Raw genomic sequence first — 26,257 nt, forward strand, 5'->3', positions numbered from 1 at the left:
AAAACTCGACACTTTGAACAAGACACACACAAAACTAACAGTCCTGAGGCCGCGGCTCCGACAGGCCGGCTCATGCAGAAACAGTCCATTCACACTATGATGGCACCAGGTTTTGGTGTTTTCCATAAACTCACAGAACTCACCGGATATTTCTGAGACGACGCAAGGTGTTCATGATACCACTGTTCCAGTTTTCCTTCCGGAGAACCTCAAACTGACACCACTGACCTTACAGTCAAGCAACAACACACCTACAAACACTGAAGTGACATTTCTCTCGAACGGACATCTCTCTTTTTCTCTCTCTCTCTCTCTCTCTCTGTCTCTCTTTCCATCTATTTATCTGCCTTTTTCTCCCCCTCTTTCTCCCGGGAGAACTTTAATAATGTTTGTCTGCAGCTGTGTGGTATATTTGTCTTGTGATCTCGCATCCTCTCCGCCCCTTTTCCCCAAACTCATATGTAACCAATAGCGATTAGTTTGAAGTGAAAATATTCCTTAGTGCTTTCTGATGTTTGTGTGCAATAATTCCTCTGTATGGCGACTCTAATGTAAGAGGAACCACTAAGAAAGAACAAACATTAAAAAAAAAACAACAGCCACAATAAAATATATTGTGAAAAATAATTGTTGTTCTTGTCTTTTTTGTGTATTTTTCACAATTGTTGTATTGTCAGATGTAGAGAAAAACATAACCAACCAGTGATGGAGCCAGAGATATTTTTTTTTCAAAGATGGGTATTGAAAAATAATAAAATGAAGCCAGAAAATACGGTTTCTCCTTGATATCCAGACTATTCATTAAGAAAAATAAAAATAAAAAAAACTACCTAAATTTAACTTTATTTTTGCTTCTCTTCAACATCTGGTTCTTCTGGCAAGTTATTCAACTAAACTCTCAACACCTTAAGAGGAGAAGAACCAGAATAACACTGTTTTAGAATATGTAATGATCACATTGAGTTACATTATGTTCACTGTTTTTTTGGTTGTTTTTTTGGCATAAAAAAACTGAAATAAAGTGAACCAAGAGCTTATTAAAGTGGAGTGCAGCACTCCTTGTTCATGGTGCATTAAGGCTGAAGTTTAATTTCTTTTTTTTTCAAACACAGTGATAAGTGCCGATTTTATTTAATGATTCCCATCATCAAAAACCAATGAAAAAAAGCTCCACTGCAGCTTCTAAAAATCTCTCGATTCCTGAAATCCCTCGTGCATCAAACTTATTACATACTGTTCTAGCGGTATTAACCTACTCCAATGTCACAGCCTCACAGGCTCAATTTTGTCCAGAAATCATATGTTTTACAAAAAAAAAAAAAAACTGACACAAAATAAAATTAATACAGAATACAAACTTTAGGGAGACCTTAACAACCAAATAACGGTTATATTTTCAGTCAAGCCCCAAGACTTCACAAAAAAGTGAAAACAGGACCATGATGTTAATGAAGTGATTGACTTACCTTTGAATTTACAGGTGGGTCTCTTTATGTGCAGTTACAGCTTTATCCTGCATCTGTATGGGTTTTCTACTCGGCTTCCTTTCATATTCCAAAGCCATGTTTGAGATGACTAACTTAGGAAAGTGTGTTTGATCTTCATCCATCTGAGCCTTGAACGGATCAGGAACCTGATCTACGGTCTTTCTCCTTGTGTGGTTTATGAAAGGCTTCAATCTGTTGCAGTCCACCTCAAGTTAACTTGAAATACCTAAAAAAATGAATGTGTTGAAGTTTATGAGTTTTAATGAATAATTTTGGTGTTTAAAAGGTTGGTGTGTTAGAAAAAGGAAGTCTATTTTGATGTTTTCCTGAATAACGAGTCACAGGATGCACAGTTTATTGAACAGGGGATTAAGTTTGAGCTTCCAGAAGAACATGCATCCAAAAACCTAAATGTATGTGTTCAGACGGAAACTCAACAACATGAAAGAATCAGAAAGATGCCCAAAGTTCTCCAAATCGAACGTATTGAGCCAGTGAAGGACATTCATGGTCATCCATCTTTTTCATTGCTGTCAATCCAAATCAATTTGGAGGAAAGACTGTCAATGAAGCTACATGTCACAAATATAGCTGGCTGAATTATCCTGATTTCTTCTCCTCTTGTATGTCTTGTATGCACTGACCTCTCTTACCTCAGTTAAACCTGCAGCTGTTATCATTAATCAGAAATATACACACTCTCCTATCATAGTGCTGGAGTGCTGAGGAGGCTCTGCTGTGCACCGACTGCCGATTGGCTGTGAATGACGTTGTAGACCAGGAGGAAAATTGCTTCTTTGGGCACACTGGGTGACAAGTGTCCCTGAAAACCAGACAGCATGAGGATTAATGTTCCCTCAGAGAGCAGCGCGGTGGACAGAGACTGAGGGCCCAGGTCCAATGGTTTAATGTTGGAACACCGCCCTCTCTTGTAAGTTATTATTTGTATCCTCAGTGTTATTTCTTGTGAAGCATATTTTCTGTGTGGAGTTTTATTTTTTATTTTTGTACAAAACTCAAGATCATTAACCATGCAAGTGACACTGAGGATGATTCCACCACCAGACACAAACACTTAGGTAAATAAGGAATTATTGCAACAAGTATGGACACATGGTATGTTTACTAGCTTTACGTCCTGACATTAATTCCCTGAATACCTGGATTTATTGAACTGTGATAGTGTTTTGACACTATTTTTTATTTATACTATTGTATTCCGATGACATTTGTCGTTTTCACCATAGTGCATCACTGGGCAGCAGATTTGGATAAATTTGATGCCAACTGATCATTCCTGTGAATGTGAGTCCTCCACAGTCAGCATTAAGGACTTAAGTGGATCTATATAAATGAGAATAGATAAAACCAAACTCGAAAGCTGGATACTGACTGTCAATTCACCACTTTTCTGGAAAGAAAACTGTAAAACACACCTAAAATTGATACATTAAAGTTCTCACATTGAAGCTTTTCTGAAAGAATCCCAAAATGTGCATTTCATTCATCACACCTCAGACTGCAATAGATGAAATATTCCCTGAACACACAGCACACTGCATATATGCAAATAGAATACAATACTTTGTATTTTAGAGGAGGACATTCTGTAACCGCAGGAAAAAAATACTCCAATTCTGCATCCTTAAGCCTTTAGCGATGCTGAATAATACTATGCAGTAAAAATGTGTAAAGAAGAAAAGGAGTCAATGCTAAACAATCAATTTCATCTAAATTCTAACATTAAAAAGTAATTATATGCATCAAAAAGGAAATATGACTGGAGAAGCTTTCTGGAATCTGAAGAACCGTGAATTCATGGCATATTTAAGCAGCTCCTGTTTGTGGTAAACTGAAGGGTGGCTCAGATCAGACTCCCCGGGGAGCCCGGTGGAGAGAACACCGGGAAGAAAGACTGCAGATCAACATAATGGGATGTGTCTCACGATTCACACTGCTTTTGTTGTACAGTGTGGAACCCCCATCTCTACATGTCTGATGTTCTCCAGCAAGTGAGGAATCTTCACTATTAGAGCTATTTTAAAACATGTACAGTGAGTGCAAAGCTTTTCTCTTCTGTTCCATACTCCAGTGAATTATCATCGCCACATTATGCAAATCAGAGAGCATCTTTACTGATACAAAAGAAAACACACCTACAGGCGTTTATGATATAGCTGAAAATCAGTCGCTGGGTGAATTGGCCTGCATTTCAATGTGCATCGTATGTCTTGCTATAGATGGAAACTAACCTATTTAATTGTCTCTGAAGGACAGGAGCTTTGAAAACTGTGGCACAGCCGGTCTATCACGGTAATCAGCAGCAGCTGCTTTCCCCTCGCTCCCTTCCTAAACTATTTCAGTGGGGACATTTATTAATGATGCTGGGACACCCCGGGCACTTTCCAAAACCAAAGGGAAGTGCACGCAGGGATAAATCAAAGAAGCTGTAAGAGCTACTATCTGTTGGCAAAACCTGGCTCTTTGTCGACGGGAAATCAGAGTGTGAGCGTTACAACGAAGCCCTGCAAACAGAGCCACCCTCCCCTGCTGATTACTTCATTATTTGAGTTACTTAACAGGAGCTGCCTCCACAGTAAATCCAACCTGTAGCTATAGATTAGCTGTAGGGGAGGTGGTGCTAAATCCAAGCTCGGATGTAGTTAAGGAGAGAGCTGGAAGTCCACAGAGACATATACACCTTGCAGGATGCCATAAATTATCCAAGACTCCGTATCTGATTGGCTGAAGAAGCAATCTCAGTTGGGTGGGCTGAGACCGTGTTGCCAAGGCAACAGCAGGGAACCTCCCTGTCCCAGCCCTATTTTCTCTGTGCAGTGCTCTCTGCCTTCACAGCTTATTTAGGAAACACCTTCATCATTGCAAATACTTGTACAGTATTTCCTTTCAACTATAGCTTCTTTTCAAAGTGCAGGTTTGGAAGTTGTTCCACTTGAGTCTGCATTAGTAAAACTGCATTTCACTGTTAAATCTCTTAGAACTCAAGCATGATGAAGTTACAACAACAAGCTTGACATATGGATGATGTCACATTTTTGTACAAATAAAATTAAAACATATTTGAATCGCAATCATCATGATTCCAGTTGCATCTTAAATACAGTTTCACGATGACTGCATGATCCAAACATGTCCAAATGCATAGAAAATGCAGCAGAAGTCTCTCTTAAGGATGTACTATAAGTCACTGGTTATGTAATCCTGTGTAGGTCACTGAGTACACTAACCAGCGCAGGCTTCAGTGCAGACTGCAGCATTCTGTGTTGAAGCAATTACACTGAGTCCCATTAAAATGATTTAAAGCTGAAAAAGAAGACCATGGCTATTTTAAAAAGTTATCGTCTTCATTACATAGGCTGGGTGCATTGTTTCCTGGATTTGCTTATGGTAATCTCTGTACATGGCCTAATGTTGGATTTTAGAAACACATCCTCCACAAGATCAGAGTGAAGATTTTGAGTCAGGTTATTCATCTGTTAGGATTCTCCTATCGAAACAGGTAAAAATATTTTACACAAATATACTAAAATTTAAAAAAAACCCAAACAAAACATCAATGATATGCTCATTTAGCACATGTTTCTTTTGAAAAATGTAGGTTTGGAATAAGCTGGGCATGTAGAGACACTAATAGTATTTGCTAGTCACATCAAAGCTGAAGTCCCAAGGAAATAGTAATCACAGATTATCAAGACTTAAAGGAATTTATGATGAGGCTGTTTTTACTGCATCCCAGCACACAGATCATTTATAAGGGGAGCAGTGAGTGTATGTCTCAAAAAGAAAGTAAAACCTGCATCTGTCTGTCTTAAAAAAAAAAACTATATTATTGAAACAATGAAAAAATGTTGAAGTCTTTACAGTGAGATTACTTTTCAACACAATATCTGCAGGATTACTGCTGTACTTTATCTTCTTTGAAGGGTTTTTTATATATACATATGCATATATATATATATATGTGTGTGTGTGTGTGTGTGTGTGTGTGTGTGTGTGTGTGTGTGTGTGTGTGTGTGTGTGTGTGTTCTTGTATTTCTATCCTTGTCGGGGCCAAATGTCCCCACAAGGATAGCAAAACGTGGAACGACGTGCCTTGTGGGGACCTTTTTCCGGTCCTAAGTAGGAGAAACAGTGTTTTCTTGACCATGTTGTTGTTACTGAAAAAAGTAAAAGTGCAAAAACATTTTTTCAGGGTTAGGCTTTGTTGTGGTGTGGGTTAGGGTTAGGGTAAGGGTAAGGGTCAGGGTTAGGGGCTAGACATGAATGGGAGTCAATGGACGGTCCCCACAAGGATAGAAATACAAGACTGTGTGTGTGTGTGTGTGTGTGTGTGTGTGTGTGTGTGTGTGTGTATAGCCTGCATACAGCTACTGTAAACAGTGTGAATGTTTTGCAATGCAATACCACCCCCTGCTGGTTAAAATGTGAAGTGCGGTTTAAAGATAAAAACTTATTTTCAGAATTGCAATTTTTTCGCATCATAATGTCACGAAAACAAAGCTTAAGGTATTTGGAAGAAAGAATAAAAAAGAGCAAAATATAAATTACCTGTAACTATTTCAGCATTTCTAGGCTTTCGGCTCTTTTTGGCAAGTGCGGCTCTCTGTTGGGTGATACTAATCGTAAAACCGCAGTTGGAATCGCATTGAATAACTGTAAATTCACAACTACATGAACCGGAATAAAAATTGAATTTATCTCCAAAAACATTTTTTGTTTTATTTTAGTTATTGTTCTAGTAATGGAAAACGCTTTTAAACCAAATCTGATTTCTAGTAACCCCCCTCCTGCTTTCGTGGTTGTGGTACAGTCAGTAGGCAACATGGCGCTGGGGAGACTCGGTAAATGTTGTCGGTCGTTACTTCATGATACCTCCAAACGAGTCTTCTGTGGCGTTTTACAGCCTGCTGGGCTTGAGGGGTGTTTAGGAGGTAAGATTGTCTCAATTTCCCAAGATGTGTCCTCTCTCAAACACATATGACAGTAAGAACAACTAGTGTCACGAATGGTGTCAAGCTAGCATCCTGTAAACAATGAACACGTGAATGCAGGTCAAATCAAATCCACCAAGACCTGCTCTACCTGAAGGAATACTAGTACAGTGTGTATTTCTGGAAGACTGCATGTTTGTAAATTACACCTGTCATTCAAAGAGCTCTGATCACTTACAGTTTAACCCATGTTGCTTCACCTATTTGTGCTGGTGTGCTGCATCTGTCAAATAAGACCAGTGAATATATCAGCTGTAAAATCTTATTTTGTTTATAAAGGAATAAAGTTCAGGAATTTAACTGACTATTGATGTAGTTGTTGGAATTTAGGTTAATGTAGATGAGTTGATAGCTTAAAATGTTGAGCTTTAGTGATATTCAAGGTCAAAAATGACCTTTAATCCAAGTTGTTGCTTGTTTTGTTCAATGTTACATTGCTCTGCCTCCTATTTATTTTTTCTGTGTATTTAACAGATGAACAGTAGTGTTGTCAAAATCACAGTAAGAAGAAGTATTTAGATACAGAATAGTAGAATGAATGAAACCAGAGTTTTTCAAACTACTTGAATACATCCAAGGATTATAAATAAGCTTTGACTCACATTGGCACCAGTTCTGTTCAACAGTCACACGTCCTTTTCTAGTCGTGGGTATTTTTATGATCAGCTATGACAAGTATAAAACACCTAACAAAGAGAAGTGGTCATGGTAAAGGCTTTCAGACCCTTATCAACAAATCGTTTTGTTGTATCTCCGCAGCAAAGAGGCATCTGCTGTCTGAAGATGTAGTCAAACTACAGGACTTCCAGCAAAAGAAGCTGGCTGTGGCTCACCGTGCAGCAGGATCTGAAGGTAAAGTCTCATATGCTGAAATCGGTGCATTATGTTGCTAATTCTAATGTTTGATTATTTTTTTTATTTCTTTGGTGTTGCTTAAATTAACAGGGAGTTTTATTGAGTTATTCAACCAGAAAATGCAAAGGAATGAGCTGATTCTGCGAGATGAGCTCAAGCTTCTCCTTCACCTGTGCCAGTCTTCAGAGGACATGCAGATAGCCAGAGATGCCATCTACAGGTATGCAACGGCTTTAATCAAAATTTCATAAGTTTAAAAATACACTGGAAAAGTACTGCATTACAGAGACAAAATATGGGGAAAAAATGAGCTGAAATTAGAAATGCATTTCACCTGCTCAAAAAATTCGGCCATAAAAATCTTTCATATCAGAAGAAAAGCAGAAAAGTACGCTTACAGTGTCTTTAGAAGCAGATTATTTGCAAAAACATACAGTTGAATGTTCCATATCAAAGACATGGAAATTCAAACAGCTTTGTAACTATGTCATTATATTGAAATTTTCACAAATATATGTGAGTGATGCAATAGAAAATACTTTTTTTTCCTCCTATATGGATGTGGCGATAGAGAAATAATACAATTAGGTAAAAAACAGTGAATGTAGTGTTTATATTTTCTGAACATATTGCATTGAAAGTTGTTTTTTGTTGTACACTTCTTCTGATATTGCCTCTCCGTTTATGCTAGACTTATGTCTTTTATTTCCAGAGCTTCTAACTGTTTGTTTCTTGCTTTTAACCATGTCTCAAACATCTTAAATCCAAATAATCATTTAAATCACTCTCACAAGGTATCACTCTGAGAACCGTAACTTGATGTATGGGGATTTCAAGTTTGGCCCGCTCTTCATGCGGCTGTGCTATGAGCTCGGTCTGGAGGGCATGGCTGCTGCTACACTGACAGATGAGGTAAAAGCTGGATTAAGAAAAGCCCCAACGTGTAGTGAACCAACATGAAGAGTTGACTTGTAGCAATAAAGCTTCCTCTCTTCTCTCCAACCAGACCATGAAAGGATTTTTCAACGACACGACCTCCTTTAACATCGCCGTAGACATGCTATTCCTGAAAGGTTCTTATGAAAGTGAGTAATGATTTTAACTTCTGGTGTTTCTTATGTGCTTGATGTGAACAAGTAAATGAAATGTTAGCAACTCTGATTGTTTACAGCTGCTTTGGAGGTACTGAAAACCATGAGAAACCAGGGCATCTCCTTCAACAAAGACACTGTGACACTGGCAACTGCTACCTGCTATAAACAGGTAATACTTCAATTAACTGATGTACAGCTGCAACGTCATTGCTTTGATAAGGAGTTCCTGGGTTATTGTGTTGTGTTTTGTGTTGGCTAGAATACCGCTGAGTCCTACGGGATCTGCACCGCTCTCATAGAAGAACAACAGACTAAAGGGAACTTCATCCCCAGGCATGCTTACTGCTTTGCTGTGGCGTTAGCACTTCGGCGGGTGGGTTTCGTTTCCTCTCATACAAGAAGGAAAGCATCAACCGTGTTAAATGTTCATTCTCTAATTCTTTTCGTTTCTTTCAGAGTGACCTACAAAAAGCACAATTGCTGTTTTCCCACATTATGAACACAGACAGCAGACTCTGTCAAAACTTTAAGGTAACCATGAAGCATTTTAACAGTTGTATTTCATGTGATTAGTGTGTTAGTAGTTCATTACCTCGTGCCATTTTTTTTTAAACTGTGTTTTAGGTTGTTTTACTGGTGATGTCTGGAGCTATACAAGATGCATTGTCCATCCTCTCAGCTGCCAAGTCTCCTAACAGCCCATATTTTGTGAAAAAGCCTGAGTTTTCACAGGAAGTGGTATGTGAAATCTGATTCAAAATTAAATAGCTTGTTTGACAAGTTATTTTTTGGCAAATATTGACAGGATTCAACTAAAAGTAGACCAATGGGTTTTTACAGGTTGACATAAATCAGTCGTAAATCAAACATTTGTGGAAAAAGTCTTTACTCTGGTTTCGTGGCGTCTCTTTCAGGTGGATTTGCTTCTGTTACGGAGTGAGAGAAAACCGATTCTGAAGACTGTGGAGCAGATAGTGGCTCAGCTGGAACAGAGCGATCAGGTGACTCAGCTGACCCTGGACGACATGCTGTGCCGCACCCCGACTGGGAGAAGGAAACAAGAGCCAATCATAGAGGAGAGAAGAAGGAGTCGACGGACTCTGAGGCCGCTGAACTCCACTCTGATCTCAGAGTGAGCGACAGTTTTAAACACTATGGCTTTGACTGGAGTGGATTTCATCGCTACACCTCAGTGTAGGTTCAAGGCCGTTAACCATAACCTGTTATTATGTGCACGCTGTTACCATCACAGACATAACAATCACCGGTCTTCATCTTACAGATGCAACAATAAAGAGGGAGGAATTGTCTGTTTTTAAAATGATTATTTTTCTATTATAAAGATGAATATTTCCAAGATTATCATCATGCATGGACTAAAAGCATTGATTGAAGGATCAAAGTGTCATTTTATGCCATCTAGTGGTGAAGTTACAAACCAGCATTGCACCTCGAATTTATTGTTTATTAGCAGCTGTTCTCCAAGTTCAGAGGGCAACTCATTGCATGCATGAAACCTTTTGAAATCCACATGTAGGTGTTATCATATTATTTGTCCATTTATTCTTCATCCCTCTTTGTTTGGATTATCTACCTCTTCTCAAACATTTGCACATCCCTCAGCAGACCGGTGCTTGGCCCTATGTTGACTGTGTTTTGAACAGAATCACAAATGAAAACCTTTAAATGAGTATAAATGACCTTGCAGAAATTGAATTTGAATGTCTGTGGTGATCTGGGGGGAATTTAAAGCATTTGTTTATTTATGTAAGTGATTATTAAAAGTCCATTAGATATTTAATGAAACCAAAACTCAGGTTTTTCTTCGGTCTCCTCAGTTGCTCCATCTTATGCTTTTTACACTCTGAAGAGGAACGCTTGCAATTTAGTGCTTTGTTACACCAATGATTAGGCTTATTTTTTTAAGTCTTGCTTCAAATTGTTAAATGTCCATTAATTTAATGGCACAACGTTTTGCACCTATTCTTAGATTTTTTTTTTTTAATTTTAGCACAAATAACTTTTTTTTTTTAAAGAGTTGGAAAAAATATAGATGAAGTATATTTCAATGGATTCTTTTTGAGGGGGTGTCACCACATGATTTTATGTTTTTTATAATTATGCATGATTTTATTATATGAAGCTTTTTATAGCTGTATGGTTATGTTGGCCTAGATGGGTACTATAACTATCTTCATATGAAGTTGTTTAGTGCATAAACATATATAATAAATAAATGATCTGGATGGATGATCCTCCAATTTCTCAAAAAACTAAAGCAATTTCCAGTGTAAGTGGAATCATTGGTAGAATTTTAGTAACAGATATTGTAACTAACCCGATAATATAAACTTCTTTTTAGAAAGAGAATGTATTTGGACAGTCTGGATTTTTCAAACCAGTTCTTTAAAAACATTTGCCTGAGCATATCCACCCTAATAATGCTGACAGTGGAAAGACGGCAACTTGTCTGTATCCTCTGTGAGGAATGACTATCCGTGCCAGCTATGTCAAGAAGGATTACACACAATGTCACAAAGCTCCAAGCATGTTGAACTGGTTTCATAAACAGAACAAGGAATTCCAGTCGACTGCATTCCATCCACCAAGCCTCAGTTCCAAATCTTGAAATATCAATTCGTGTAGATTGTGAATATATATAAGAATTTATTTCCACCATGAGAGAGATATTTGAGGTGCACCGTATGATTTTGACACTTCTGGATGCCCGTCAACATTAAATCTTTTTACTCTTTGTTCCCCCCGACTAGATTTTCTAGCTCCGCCCCTGATTGGTTGATTGTTCAAGTCCTCAAGTTCGTTGATTAAATTTAAATGATGAAACATCTCTTGAATGTAACTCGGGACTTTTTGTGTGTTTTGAAATTGTGTTTAAATGTATAATTACAGCCAAATATCTACCGGTTTGAAACACATCTCGCATGTAAACAAACGGAACGTCACATCTAAGCCCCGCCCTTTACGCTCCGCTGACGTCTGCCTCGCGACAGCCTGGCACGAAAGTATCATATGTGAAGCAGAGCGGTGAAGCCGTATAAATTCATAACGCGGGGATTTAAGTTAATTTATTTAATTTCTGCGTTCAGGAGGGACGTTTTGGGACATATGCGACGGTGACCTCGGCGTCCAGCTGCAGCCAGAGGCGGTGCTTTGTGGCATCAGCTACCAGGATTAGCTTCTGCTGCTGCTTTACGGACGGGAGAGCCGCTGCTGCCGTCCGCAGATACACTCCAAGATCCCAAAATAATTGACTGAAAACGAGCTTTAAAGTTTGACTCACAGCACACAGCGAGGCCGTGGTGTCCCAAGAAGCCAGTTATTGGTGAGTTATCGGCGCCTCGCTAACTTCATTTGGATATTTCGGATCAGGCGCTGACATCTGTAAATACTGTAGCTTTTAGCACAGTTAGCTCGAAATAAAAGACACAATGAGCAACGAAGAGGCGACAGCGGCTTCAAAAAGCCCCGCAGAGGACGATGGCATGACATGGTGGTACAGATGGCTCTGCAAGATCGCCGGAGTTTTGGGAGGAATATGTAAGTCAAATCGATTTCTTATCTCTTTTTTTTTTTTTATCTTGTTGAATAATAAACCTTAATCACGCCAGTAGTTGTTTGTGTGTCAGCTCCTTTGACACTACTCATCATGTGATCTCTTTTATGTAGGATTGATGTGAAGACAGCTTCGTGTTTTCCTTGTGAACATGAAGTACTGGAGTTGTGGCACTAAACAAAAGCTTTGTCACAGCTCATTGTCCTCTCACTGCTGCAGTCACCGTGGGCACCGCCTGCTCGCCTGGCTTCACCTTTTCCACCACAGATAATTTTATCATCGAGAACTGCACAGATTGGAATCCCTTCTCAGGAGCAGAATATGGGCCTGAAGTGACTGGATTTGCAGTTTTTTGTTTGTTTTTTCACATCCATGTCTCCTTCCTGCTGACACCAGAGTCACAGCCTCAGTATCACATTAACTGCTGCATGGTCAATAAGCTTCTCTATTATTAAAGGAGGCAGGATGGCCTAAAGGAGCTCAGTATGCAGTGTGGTTGTCCCAGTGTGTCTGGGCTCGTCTCATTCTGCCCTTTACTCAGTCAATCTGCTGTGTATTTCTTATGCAATTCAGGAATTTAAACTGGAGGCGACTGCATCTCAAACGCAGAACATCACACTGAGCTGGCAGCTATTGAAATGTTCCATTTAACCTGTTAAACTGTTCCACACTTCATTATCACCACGTTTCTGGAATCTCCAACTTTATCTCCAGTGAATTTACTGCAGGAAATTCAACTTGCCAATGTAAGAATACGCAAAGGTGTGTTTATGAAATGAGAATATCACTGAGAAGGTTTTGTGAGTTATTTATTCTCTCATCATGATTAGTCTCTGGTTAAGTAATAAAAAGTCTGATCTCGATCTTGTAAAATGTTTTGATATTTTTATTAAATACTGTATTTTTGATGTTATGACTCAAAGTTTTTAAGAAAAATTACTTTAATACTTAAGCTTCTGCGTATTGTGTGCTTGTATGTATCAAATTATGGGATAAATCCCACTTTACTGTAATTTTTTGAGATGTACATGTAATCTTATTTCATTTTTTAATGCTGCATGAAATAGATAATTATGTTCTGATCTTGTTATAGAGGGCTTCTATCAAGGTTATTTTACTTTATATAACACCAGAGTAACTCATGTGTTCTGTTAAGTTTTTCCACAAGTGAACTCCTGATGTCTGGAGTTTTCTGAAGATAAGGGATTTACTAGTTACTGTCACGATGACTACTAATTATACAATTCCCCTAACTTATTCAGGAAATAATATCCATCTTGATCTCACTGACAGATCTTAAAGTCATTTAATAAAAAAAATGTATTATTGTTTTCACCTTAACCAAAGTAAAGTAACTGTACAGTTTGTACAGTGTGACTTCAGCTCACATGTAGCTTCAGTTAGTTTTTTTCGGCTGTTAGTTCCAACTCAAATGGATTTATTGAGTGAAACGGGTGGAAATGGACACTAATATACACTCAGCCAGTTGTTTTCAGCAGCTGACATGTCCTCATTTCTGGAGCTATCTTTTTTTCAGCTGCCTTGTTTTGGGATTTTAACACAATATCTAATAATCCAACTTTTAACTCAATCCACCACATACAGTCCAATTTGATCTCAGTTGAGCCGGATTATTAAAATTACAGCATATTAAGCTGTAAACGCAGGAGATCAAACACTTTGTTCACATTAATAAAATCCACTCTGAGAACCTGACGTTGCAGCTGCCACAGATCTGAGCTTTGATGTTAATGCAGTTTCACTCTCAATAAGGCAGAGAGGTGTGTGTGATGTTTTCACTACAAACACTGCTTTAATCCAGCGGTCAGTTCTCCACCATTCTTCATACATTAGTCATGTGTTCTGCTCTTTTCTCTTAAGGATCCAGTGTGATCAGTGTTCTTACTGTTTAGAAGAAATAGAAAATGCAGATAAAGTCTTTTCTGTAGTTCAATACAAGCAGGATTTGGCTTAAATGCTCAGTTTTTCTTTTTTTGTATGCTGAATTAAAATGTTAATATTTTTGCAAAACAAATCTTGGAAAATGACAACAGTCATCATCATAAATGGGCCACATGCCTTATGTTTGACACTCCTGCTCTCGGACCATAGTTGAGCTGTTTTCATCTGTCTCACTGGATAAAGTTACTGTGGAGCTGCTAAAATTCTGAAATTTGCTTCGCACAGCTTCTAAAATGTCCTCATTATATAGTTTTGCTTCAATTTGCCGTTTAGCAGTCATCTCCAGCTGGCCTCATCCAAACAGCCACACTCACGTCAGAAATGTCTTTTATTATTGTTTTGTTTTACTGAAGCCTCATTTCCATGTATATATTTCAGTGAGCGCGGTTGATAGACAACTGCTAATTGTGTTTTTTGTGGGATCTTTGGTTTGCTGCTGTGTTAATTGCTTCATCTGACACTACCCCTCCGCTGTGTGTTGATGCCAAACTGCAGGTTATTTCTGGGCCGAGCAGAAATCCCCACATGTAACACGTCGTCAAGACATCTTCTCCACCGTTTCTTTTTCCTTTTCTTAAACTACCAAGCAGGGTTATTATCCTTGGAGCTGATCTCATATTGCAGCGTGCACATTTCTCAGACGGTGGGTGTGTGGCAGGTCCCACGGGCCCCGCGTGTCGAACAAACCTCCCACATTCTCCCAGATATATGAACATTCTGCCCAGAAAGGATTAAAAACTTTGAAAACAAACTGTTTAGCAAAAGCGAGGAAAAACTCATTTACTCTTCACAGCTTTTTATCACGAGAAAAAAAAACCTGCAGCCTGGTTTTGTCACAGTTCTGATAAGTGTTACAAATGCGACGTGCAGAATTAATTCTTGGGCCAAACATTTTTCCACGTTGCTGATTTTCTTGTGCCGTTTTTAGTTGGAAGGAATTACTCACCCAGCAACACACATGGCGGCTTGTTATGCGACTCTCATGTTTTATGGAGGAGTGTGTGAGATAAATGTTCCGCTGAGGACCTGCGTTCTCCATCAGGCCATGATCTGTTGTGTTTCTCTCTCTCTGTCTTTTATTAATGTTATCTTTCTTGTCTGACTTGTGCAGCCTGTGCCATCGCAGGAGTGTGGAACTGTGTCACTGTGAACCCTTTAAACATCGCTGCTGGAGTGTGGATGGTGTAAGTCTCCAACACAGTCACACCCGCATTTAATCTAGATTTTATATTTTGCTTAAACCAACATGTTTAGAAGCAAAAAGAGGAAGAATTATATCATGAAACTTGTTGAGACAAAACAATGTTGTTATTTATTTAAGCTCAGATTTCCTCTGGCCCTGTTTACTAATGCATGGCTCCTGTGTGGTTTCATCACAACAACAAACAGCAGCACCCACTAGTGGCCCAACCTGCGAACTACATCACACTCAGAAACCCATCAGAGGATTCACAGATGTTTGTTCAGTGTTTAACAGACTCCTAATACCATGCTAGCAATGATTTCCAAAACAAAGTTGCACTTCCACAGTGATGAACCGTCCAGTCTGCACTTTCCCAACATTCCCGATCCTGATTTTAATAATGCATGAGTGAAGTTAGGCTTTCATATGTTTTATTTGATCATTTCCTAATAATTTTACTTGCAAGTGATAAAAAATATTAAAATAGTTCAAAAGATTTCAACCAATGGAATTTGTCAGTCATAAGTGTAGAAATAAGTCTCAGGGAGCCTGGGAGCCACGCCTGCTGCCCGAATATCAGTCCTGTGTACAGATATCTGAACTGGTTCAGATTTGAAGTGAAACGAGTTTTTCATTCTTATTTCTCTGACTGCTGTGAGAGCGAGATGAAAGTTCACTGCTGTCGTGTGTGTGTGTCTGTGTGTGTGTGTGTGTATCCTCTCCACCTGTCTCAAGGTTGAACGCCTTCGTGCTCTTCCTCTGCGAAGTCCCTTTCTGCTGCCAGTTCATCGAGTTTGCTAACGCGGTGGCGGCCCGCGCAGACAAGCTCAAGCCCTGGCAGAAAGCCGTCTTCTACTGCGGGTAAGAGCTACGATGCGCTGACCCGTTTTTTGTTTTTACACCTTTCAATGGCTTGAAAGGTTAAATCTTTCTGATCGCGTGCTTATTTTCCAGGATGGCCCTGTTCCCCGTCTTCTTGAGTTTCACCTTCACCACTTTATTTGGAAACGCCATCGCCTTCGCCACAGGCGTTCTGTACGGCCTCGCCTCTTTGGGCAAAAAGTAAGCCGGCAGCTCGGTGACATGCAGTCAGCACATTTCTTCAAAACAATCAGACTTCAGACTGTAAATACTCATATCTCTTCATGTCCTGCTCTTAAAACAGGCTCCCATATTAAACACACCAAATAATCTCTTAAATTTGTGTGTGTGTGTGTGTGTGTGGATTCTCTAACAATCCTAATGAGAGTCGTTAATCACGCTAATGAACTGCTGACAGGTTGAGTGCAGCGATAGCTTCGCCTTCTTTCCGTTTCTCCCCCCCTAACCTGTTATTACCATCCCTCTCTCGCCTCCTCGTCTCTTCTGGCTCTCCTCCTCCTCCTCCTCCTCCTCTTCCTCCTCCTCCTCCTCCTCCTCCCAGGGGAGACGCCGTGACGTACGCCCGGCTGCAGCACCAGAAGCAGGGGGATGAAGAGAGGATGACAGGAACGACAAACGGCGCTCCGGAGTGAACCCTCCTCCTCCTCCTCCTCCTCCTACCTCTAAATCCCGTCACTACAGAACACTTTTATTTATTTCACTCCAAACTGCTGCATCCTGACCGATTTTTATCCAAACTGACGTTGGATTAATCTCCTGATTCGGAACCCCGTGTGTTCGTGGAGTTTCTCATGGTGTCTTCATCCCTTGTGAATGTTTTGAACTCTGTTAATTGGATTTTGTGTTTGTGAATGTTTTCGTTTGTTTTGGGTTTTTTTTTTGCGGTTCACTGCAGAGCCGAACAAAAGGAGTGTGGCTTTCCTCGGTCCAGCTTCACTTCATCTCACTTAAAAGCCGCTGTAGCTCCCAGAATTCCTCTGATTTTCCTCTAACCCAACCGTCGTAGGTCTAATGAGATGAAAGCAGACAGGCTCTGCAGCGGGCGCCATTTTAATTCTTTTTTTTTTTTTTTACCCAAAAGCCTTCCAACTCGACTGTGCCGTCTTCAGGTTCTTCAGTCCGACTTTGCGGCGGCGATTAAGAGTTGCGTGACGGAGGGAGAACGGGGCGCCGGCATTAGCCAAGCGGTACTCAGACTCGTCATTCAGGATTTGGCAGCATCCTGTACTTGGCGTCGCTCGCCGCGCGACGACAGTGGGCGGATTTTGTTTCAGCATCAGCAGAAACGACCAAAAAAAAAATTAAATATTTGGAGGTTAAATCACGATCCGGAGTTTTAGAGCTGCATTATCATGAGGAAGAAGTAGCTTAATAAAGGGAAAGTCGGTTATTTTCAGTTAGTCTCTCTATGCACTCTACAGGTGCATAGAAAGGCTCAGCTCAGACTCGAACCAGGAACCGTCTCCCTGTGAGGCAAGAGTGCTGACCACTTCTCACAGTCGAGTTCCATTAGTAACAATTTCATGATAAAAAGAAGAAAGTCTGAACTGTGTGTTTGAATTAAAGATCCTCTTTGTGTTGATTAAAAAAACATGAAGGTTTATTTCCACGATTTTTCCTCAAGAACCAAAGTCTTAAAATAAAGACTAAAGACTTTCTCCCATGAGCCCCTGCACTCCCATAAAGCAGAGTGATTCCGGCATCGTGTCCGCTGAGTGCACACGGCTCCGAACCGCAGCGTCTGTAAACATACATGGGGATATTTTTAACAAGGCGGGAATGTATCTGTCTGGTAAACCCAAAGATCGAGACCTCTCATCTTTTATTTTTGTTTTGGGGCTTTTATATATATTTTCCCTCCTCAGCTGGGACTCTAAACCGTTGCATGACTCAGCCGGTTTTCGTGCGATCGCCACGCCGAGGCTGCCCTGAGTGCGTTATCTAACCGGGAACCTGAATGTGCTCTCCTTTCTAAGATATTTTGTACCTATTTATTTATTTTGTTTGCTTTGTTACTGAACATCTACTGATCCCCGTTCCTCTGACTCCAGTCCTCTGGCGGCTGATTGAGGAGGAGATGGATTTATTCAGGGAGCGATCGGCTCCGCCAGAGTTCAGCTCTGTCCGAGTCGAGGTGTGCGGTGGTCAGTAACGTCCGACTCGTCACACACTCTCACACACTCGCATCGCCACCAGCTCTCAGGTGTCATACCGAACGACGCACAGTGTTTACCTTCAGATCTTAAGAATGTGAAATCTAGCAGAAGCTCGACCTCGTAGAACAGCTTTCATCACTTGAAGAAAAAAAAAACAAAACACTTGTGATGCATTTTAAAACGTGCACAACCAGCATTGACAAGTGTGAAACCACCACATCTCCTGCAGATCGACACTACAGCCTCCTCAGCTCAGCCAGCCGTCCACTGCTAATGCTTTATGCGTTCAGTCATGGAGTGTGTGTGCTCGTATGTGTGTGTGCGTGTGTTTTGCTGTAAGGGATGTGTGTAAGTTGTGTGTTGTGAATTAAACCGACTTGCTACTATGACTGCTGGGTTGGTGTTTTTATTTGGTTGGGATGGATAACTTCCAAAACACACTAGACGTATGATGTGGATTTAAAAGTTTATGAGTGAAATTATCGATGCACATGAAAGTATCATAATTTTATCTCAAGTTAATTTAAATATCGGGCTTAAAAAATTAAAAGTGACTTTTCGGGGGTTTTTTTTTTTATTCAAGTAAGTGTTTCATAAACTTTATTTTAATTGATATCCAAGCTTTGGTAACACTTGAGGCCCCCCTGTATAACACATAAGTACATTTATAAAGCATTATAACACGTGTAGCTATAGTTAAACACTCATAAATGATCACAATGCCAGGACCGAACCATAACCCTAACCCTAATCCTATGCTGTATAGTGGGTTATAAGACATTGTCATCATTTTTGAGTGTTTATAAGTGTTTATAATGTGTTATACCGGGTGCTTCAAGTAAAGTCTTACCCAAGCTTTTTATTCTGCTTTATTTTTAACTGAAAGTTTTAGCTGTTGCTCCCTGAGCAATCAGCTATTGTGTCATTTTTATAATGCTTATTGCATTTTGGGAGAAATTTGCCTTAAACTTAAATATGTTCTACAGGTGAATTTAACAAGTAACTCAAAGGAAGAGAAAAGTAGTTTACAGCTTTGCTTGAACTTCATTCAGCAACTTTTTTTACTTGTAACAGATAGGTAAAGTTTAAGTGCTGTTGAGATGGCTGGTTTACATGTTTTTCTTTCCATGTTAAACTTGGTTGAAAAGAAAGGTGAACTGCTTTAAAACGTCTGATCTATGATCACCAAAAACCAAACAGTGAAACCAAACAAGTGGAAACACACCCGCTTTTCCTCCCTGATATTAAATGAAATGAATGTTTTAGGGACTTTTAACGAATGGGTCAGGCTTCAGGACACAGAAAGAACCAACTTTAAACATTAAGTAGTGCCTCAAATGATGTTCAAACTCTTTCCAGAGCTGATGAGGCTCCTCTTCTGGATTTTTGTTTGTCTTTCTGTGTTGCTTTGAAAACTTGTGCCTTTGTCGGATCTCTCTGGTGGCTTTTTAAATCCTGCTAATTGGCATTATTCACCATGATCTGCTGCTTTCAGCGCTCGGCTTCCAGCATCCTCCCCCTTGAACATGAAACAGTGTTTGTGATTAATCACAGTGCACTGCTATTGTCTCCGTCCAGTAAATTAGAGTGAAGATTGAAATAAAGCTTTTCTTTTGTTCACGCTCAGACGACGCTGCTCGTTTGTCTCTTTTCGCTTCATTTTTCTGAGAGATGCATCTGAAGCTCGCAGCTGCAGGATCTTACAGATTACAGATCTTACAGGTTTATTCCCTCTGAACGTCAACATTTCTCCTCTTCATTATTGATCAAAGAACTGCATCTAAAAATGTATTTCAGGTCGGGAGTGCCAAAATAACCCTCACAAGGTGTCAGCCGCACATCACAGGAGCTCAGAAAGCCCCGAGGTTGACACTTTTTACCTTTTCTCTGCGCATTGTTTTGCTGCTTTGATTGTTTTCACCTCTAAAATTAACTTTCTTCTGTCTGTGATGAGAAGTAAATTCAAATTCACCTGACATTCACAGCAATACATAACTCAGCTTCCACTTTTCTTTAGCTGTCAAGTCCCGGTTTTGATAGTTTTACAAATGAAACAAATGAACCTTGATGTTTTCTTTAAGATTTTCTTTGTGGATTAGCTCTAAAACCAGATGAGACACAAGGAATTCCCTGAAGTTGAGCTAAATGTCACTTCATTCATAATAAAAACAAAGTGAATGATAATCATCCTGTTTGGGAGACAGAAAACTTAATTCGCAGCCATTCAGTTAAAACTGTGGCTCCATATCTTGCAAACTGTTAAACAATCCTTTAAATGTGGTTCTCTGATAGACAGGATGAAGTTTTTGTTACCTAAACCATAATCAAATGTGTCCATTCCTGCTGTATAGAGCACAACATGAACATCAGCTCGCCATAAATGTTTGAATTGTAACAACATTTATAAGATTTGCTGGTTTTCTTCCAGGAACATTCTTGCTGTGAGGTATAAAACACTAATATTCATGTTGCTGCATTGATTAACCATGTACAGTGCATTAATTTTAATAAAAATCCATTATAGTTCATTAAATAAAGGATATTTTAAGAATTATTTTCCTTTTTGCTCATGTAAACATTTGATATTAAAATCATTATGAACAGTAATACAGTTGAAGCTTCACAGAATGGATTGAAAACTGTAAAACTGGCCATTTCTTATCTTTTATCTATTTTTTTTTTATCTAATATTTATTGCTGAAATGTGTCTGTTTCTGGGATATATGTCTCACTGAAGGTTTGTAAAAAACTTGACTTGTGGTTGAAATAATCTTTTAATGGAATCATTCACAGCAACACTGTCCTACAAAATAATGTTTTTATTTTTTAAATCCTGCTAGAAATTGCAACAAAAACAAAAAGAAAATGATAATAATCCATGGCAAAGCATCATGGTTCGATGCTGAACAATCAGAACCAACATTCTGTGTCTTTAAGACTTCACAGAGCTCTGCGAGGCTTGTAACGTTCACTTCGCAAGCTGGAAGCTTTCTTCTCAAATGGCATGTATTTACAAGGCGGCATCAAATATGCATGTGGCGAGAGTGCTTGGATATATTATTGACATTAGCAGGGCCGAGCCGCTCTGCCTTTCTGTTGTTTGACTTCTCCAGGTGAAGGAATAATCTCAGTCATTCCTGCAGACACACCACACCTTCTCATGAAGATCCATCCATCATCCATCCATCCATCATCCATCCATCATTCATCCATCCATCCATCCAGCACATTCACACCCATTTCTTTCACCTTCCCGCCAGTTTTTCACATCAACAGTTCAAATTTAATTCGATCATCATAAAAACTCTTCAGGTTTGTGCCTCTCCTGTTTCTCCAGTGCAAAATAATGATGTACAAACTGGGAAAGACAAACTGGGGACCAGGAAAAACTCCATGTTAACTTCAGTTACTGCCCCACAGAGGGCGCTGTTACATTATTTCTCTAATGAGTCTGCAGAATTTAATCAAGGATCTAATTATGTAATGACTGATACAAGCTGAAGCTACAAAGGAAAGACACATCTGTAATTATTTCTGCTCTCAATCAAGGTTGTGTCTGACTTGCACACACACACACACAGACAGACACACACACACACAGACACACACAGACAAGTGATGAATGTTGTTACAGTTTTTCACAATTGCTAAAACACATTTCTTGAAACCTCCATCCATTTTCTCAAAACCTTAAACACAAATCCAAAAATCCACACTACATTCACAAAAACCTCAGACATTTCTGTCAAAATCGAACTATCGCCTCAAAACCAGTTCTCTTGTGATCAAAACCACACTATGCGTTCAGATCTTACACACAGCAAGTAAAAACATGTTCACCTCAGATCAGTCATTAGACACTACATGAAATAACTGAGGACACAGCAAGCAGTCCACACTTTTAAACCTGCTGGATTATTTTCCCAACCCATTTCCTGGGTAGCCCTAGATTTTGTGCAGATTGAGTCACTTTTACCCCAAATTAGATGAATTGTGTCGACCCAGCAGAGTGAGTTGATGATTTGAACAAAATCACCATTTTGAACACTCCTGCAACTCCTTCTCCTTCTTGCATCTGGAGACTTCTGGCAACAAACGCAACAGAAAACTGGAGTCCTGTGTTCTCACAGAAGATTATTGCAATGGCTAAGAACGAAAAGACATATGACATCCCCCTCCTTATACTTGTGTGGCTGTGGCTCAGTTGGTAGAGTGGTTGTCTAGCAGTTGTTAGTTCAAATCTTTTCCTCTACATGTCAATGAACTGCACTGAACTCCAGCTGACTTCCACTGGAGGGTTTGACAGCCTTGCATGGCAGAGGGCACGTGTTTCTGAATTCTGAGGGTTTACATTTTTACTGTAAAGTAACCTTCCCAGACCCGCTGATAAATCTTGACCCAGCATCAGGGTCAAAGCTTCAGCCCAAATGGCTGGGTAGAAATAACCCAGCATTGGCTCGGTCCCTTTTGGGCCCAGCGCTGGGTCAGCAATTCCACTCAATGTGGGTTATTTTTACAGTAACCCAGCAGTTTTCAGAGTGTGTAGCACAGAAAATTTTTATTTTATGTATTTGAAATGCATTTAGAAAAAAAAACCCATCTAAGTCAAAGTGATATCTAAATTGACCGTCATTACAAAAAATAAATACAAAACAAACAAAACAAAAGCACACTACTGCATGGTCACGGTCGTGGAGATTCAGTCTCCAGCATCTTGTCTTTGTGCACACTTGGTCTGATCACATCATTAGAAATATGTGTGTTCAGTTTTGAGTTGTTGTGTGTAAAAGATGACAGCTGTGTTGGAGTTGTGTTCACATTTTGCTGCCAGTGAGTACAATTTTGGAAAAATGTTGTGAAATGTGTTTAGTGACTGAGAATGTGTCTAAGGTTTTGCAAAAAAGAGCAGATCAGTTTTGAAAATTGAGCATAGGACCTGAACAGTGTTTAAGTTTTTGCCAAAAGAGTGTTTGATTCGAAAAATGAGTTTAGGCCACTGAGAGTTTGGTTCAGGCAATGGGGTTTAGTGTTTTAGCAATTGTGAAAAACTGTAATAGCAGCGGCTACAGGGACTGCACTCACATTACAAGAAGAAGAAGCCTCATAAAGACTGAGCATTATGAGTCTCAACACTTGTGTAAAATGAGATTAGCTGAAAAAAAAAAGCCCCATCTGTACCACAGGTGAAGATAAATGAGTTGACATTATCTGCTTTTACATGGACTGAGCTCCAGTGGGGAAGATGTGAGGATGATGAAAATGACCATTAGTGTGACTCTTGGCCGGACAGCTTTGTGAAGTGCTAATGCAACCATGAAGGGTGAAATAAAGCGTGGAGGAAAACTTTGATGAGGAGAAAAACAGCCGGAGGCTCAGTGCCTGCAGCAGAATCACCAAATGAGGCAAGAAGAAATACTGTGGCTGATCTGATGATGAGAAATCTGGAAAACAAATAAAATCACATTATGTGAAATGAAAAGTGACAATAGAAAAGGAGGAATTCTGATGTTTTAATTTGATATATGAGGTGAAACTGTACACTGTGAAACGTTCTAAGCAATCTACAGCAGTACAGTGTACAAAATGGACTTAGATATTGTAGAAACACATTGCCTATATAGCTGACTGATCGCTGACAAAGAATGAATAAGTATCATTAGACAGAATAGCAGAACAAGTGCTAAGATGATTCAATTAATGTTTTTGGTCATAACAGTAGAAAAATGTTGTATTTGCAGATATTATATTATGCGATGGAGTTACAGTAGATCTTTTTTGTATTTTTCTTTTTTTAAATGTCAACATGTTGCACAGAGTTCAGATTAATTTGAATAATGCAGAAAAAGTAAATATTTCAAGGTTTATTTAGTATATTGTTCAAGCCAGTAATGAAGTTCATGATTTTTCAGGATTGTTTGTATATTTTAACCTGGAATAAGACCATTATATTACTTTCTTTTTTAAATATTTGAAGAAAAACAAGAATGAATAAAAAAAATCTAATCTGAAGTTGTCCACTGAAAAGGTTATTAACACTTGAGTTGCAGAACCAAATGCAAAGTTACAGTCAGCAAAACTGCTCAACTGAAGTTAAGCCTCAAAAACATACCTATATACATACAATAATACCTGCAAATGTGAAGTGACTCAACATATTTCATGCTTGCTCAGATGGTATCAATACTTTACATTACACTATGATCACAAAGTTTAGAAGTTATAATGAAAACTCTCACATGCATGGACGCAAATACAAAGACTAATATTTGTAACAATATTATCATTCAATAATCAAAGAATTACCAAATTTTAAATCAAATCTGTGCGATTCGATGAATGCAGTCAAAGAGAAATTAAATATTTAACAAGTTGGGCCTTTAGAGAGAACTCACTGAAACATATGCAAATCAAAGATGTTTAATCTGTAATGCAGTGCTGGGGCGTATTTATACTGTAAGGCTAAAAGTATAAAAATAGAACAATGCATTCAATCAAACTGCCTGCAACTAATGTAAAAATGAACAAAACCTCTAAATCTTTAAAATTAAATGAGATAAAATAAAAGACCGAATGCATGTTTTTAGACTGTGGATGTATCCGGATACAAATCCACCAACAGAGATCAACATGAACACTGTGATCTAACAGCAGCCTGGAACCAAGGACATCTCCATTGTTGTGGCTGGACAACAATCTGCAGCCCAAACTATAAATAGAGGAAGTTTAGAATGACCACTTCAACTGAAATGCTTATTTTTAGACTGCATGAAGAAGCTGGAGTGCCCAGAGGGAACCAGCGCGTGGGGGGAAACATGCAAACTGGTTGTACTCTTTAATTCTCTTTACATTGAGGATTTACTCTGCTGCAAAATCTTGATTTGCGCAGATTCTCGCCAGTACAGTTGATCCACCTTCAGTTTTCCCAGGAAGGAAAAAAAAAAAAGTGTATCAAACGTTGACCTCCTCCTGAGGGGAGGAGGACTCACTTGTTTGCTGGCTTCTCTCCCAGCTCCGGGTTGCATCATGCCTGGGAACTTCGCTCCAATGAGGGACCTGCTTTGTGCTTTGTAGGGGAGGAGGAGGGGGGGTGAGAGAGAGAGAGAGAGAGAGAGAGAGAGAGAGAGAGAGAGAGAGAGAGAGAGAGAGAGAGAGAGAGAGAGAGAGAGGGTGCAGATTCAAAATACCCAGAGAGCAAAGCAGACAACACATCACCTGCGGGGAGGAAGAAGCAGGATTCCCTCTGTGGCTCCGGGAAATAACATTTCATTCTTTCTTTTTCTTTTTTCTTTTTTTATTTCTGGGAAGGAAATCCTGAAGTGCGAGGGGTTTTTTTTCCCCCCCTTCTTTTTCTTATTTCTAAATAAATTAAAAGAGAGGAAGGAGGCGCGGGGGAGAGCAGTTGTGTCCTTGCTGAGGACGGGGAATGGAGCGCCTTCCCACCGGGAGCTGCGCCGCGGAGGCGCGCCGCCGCTGCCGCCGCCGCCACGGTGGTGCGCACACATGGAGGCTGTAGCCGCGTCGCGCGCCCGTTCGCCCCGGTAGTTGTGTGTTTTCTTTTTGTTTTTTCTTCTTTTTTTTTTTTTTGTAACCTCCGCGATGCCCGCGAGGAACAGGTACAACCTGGTGGACGACGTGGGGGACTCCAGGCTGCCGCTCCACAACGAGGAGGCGTACCAGCACGGCATCTGCTTCACAGCCAAGGTGATCCCCGCGCTTCACCCCCGCTTCCCCCGTCCAGAACGGGATTTGTTAAAGAGCGCTTTTCTGCACCGTGTCGGGGCCGTTGTTGGAGCGGCAGGTGCGCGGCGGGACCCCCGGTCCTGAAGTTTGAGCGCGTGGCGGCTTCGCTCCAGTTCGTGCACAATGGAGCTGCTGCAGGAGTTTCTCCGCTACAGTTTAGGTCCTTTTTTAAAGATGCTCTGCGGGGTATTTTCAGGTTTTCAAGGTGCTGAATTATTCATTTCTTGTGGAAACAGCCAGAAGGTCTTATTTTTAGTGGAGATGTGGCTTTTTAGCAGATTATTTCATGCAGACTTTGCTCCATTGAGTTAA

The 26,257-nt window shown here is 39.8% G+C and overlaps 3 protein-coding genes across 4 annotated transcripts in view; all 3 read left to right on the forward strand.

Annotated features, from left to right (window-relative positions):
• Nucleotides 1–6,315: 6,315 nt before the first annotated feature.
• On the forward strand, nt 6,316–11,229 carry ptcd2 (pentatricopeptide repeat domain 2). Its single transcript, XM_030085505.1, has 10 exons — nt 6,316–6,439; nt 7,259–7,351; nt 7,445–7,574; nt 8,149–8,266; nt 8,361–8,439; nt 8,526–8,617; nt 8,708–8,821; nt 8,905–8,979; nt 9,073–9,186; nt 9,363–11,229. Exons 1-10 carry the CDS (start codon nt 6,331–6,333, stop codon nt 9,582–9,584), a joined length of 1,146 nt encoding a protein of 381 aa, XP_029941365.1. The 5' UTR covers nt 6,316–6,330; the 3' UTR covers nt 9,585–11,229.
• Nucleotides 11,230–11,448: 219 nt separating this feature from the next.
• Nucleotides 11,449–18,594, forward strand: cacfd1 (calcium channel flower domain containing 1). Of its 2 annotated transcripts, XM_030085507.1 has the most exons (6): nt 11,449–11,791; nt 11,864–12,006; nt 15,096–15,168; nt 15,903–16,028; nt 16,122–16,229; nt 16,591–18,594. In XM_030085507.1, exons 2-6 carry the CDS (start codon nt 11,898–11,900, stop codon nt 16,679–16,681), a joined length of 507 nt encoding a protein of 168 aa, XP_029941367.1. In that variant the 5' UTR covers nt 11,449–11,791; nt 11,864–11,897; the 3' UTR covers nt 16,682–18,594. The 2 variants fall into 2 exon arrangements, with proteins under 2 accessions (XP_029941367.1, XP_029941366.1); XM_030085506.1 differs by having other exon boundaries at nt 11,449–12,006.
• Nucleotides 18,595–25,401: 6,807 nt separating this feature from the next.
• LOC115383315 (carboxyl-terminal PDZ ligand of neuronal nitric oxide synthase protein) overlaps nt 25,402–26,257 on the forward strand; it is a 48,979-nt gene continuing 48,123 nt past the window's right edge. Inside the window, exon 1 of the mRNA XM_030085486.1 lies at nt 25,402–25,906. Coding sequence (XP_029941346.1) covers nt 25,802–25,906 — 105 coding nt within the window. The 5' untranslated portion in view covers nt 25,402–25,801. The remainder of the gene's footprint in view (nt 25,907–26,257) is intronic.

This window comes from Salarias fasciatus (genome assembly GCF_902148845.1).
Source record: "Salarias fasciatus chromosome 7 unlocalized genomic scaffold, fSalaFa1.1 super_scaffold_4, whole genome shotgun sequence".
Taxonomy (NCBI): Eukaryota; Metazoa; Chordata; class Actinopteri; order Blenniiformes; family Blenniidae; genus Salarias; species Salarias fasciatus.

What these genes read in the sequence shown, in the direction of transcription:
- cacfd1 (XM_030085506.1), top strand. Translation starts at nt 11,898, where the DNA reads ATGAGCAACGAAGAGGCGACAGCGGCTTCAAAAAGCCCCGCAGAGGAC. An exon ending in GCTGCTGGAGTGTGGATGGT is followed by an intron (nt 15,169 to 15,902) that starts GTAAGTCTCCAA and finishes ACCTGTCTCAAG; the next exon opens with GTTGAACGCCTTCGTGCTCT. An exon ending in AAAGCCGTCTTCTACTGCGG is followed by an intron (nt 16,029 to 16,121) that starts GTAAGAGCTACG and finishes CTTATTTTCCAG; the next exon opens with GATGGCCCTGTTCCCCGTCT.
- ptcd2 (XM_030085505.1), top strand. Translation starts at nt 6,331, where the DNA reads ATGGCGCTGGGGAGACTCGGTAAATGTTGTCGGTCGTTACTTCATGAT. An exon ending in GCCAGAGATGCCATCTACAG is followed by an intron (nt 7,575 to 8,148) that starts GTATGCAACGGC and finishes CACTCTCACAAG; the next exon opens with GTATCACTCTGAGAACCGTA. An exon ending in CTGCTACACTGACAGATGAG is followed by an intron (nt 8,267 to 8,360) that starts GTAAAAGCTGGA and finishes CTCTCCAACCAG; the next exon opens with ACCATGAAAGGATTTTTCAA.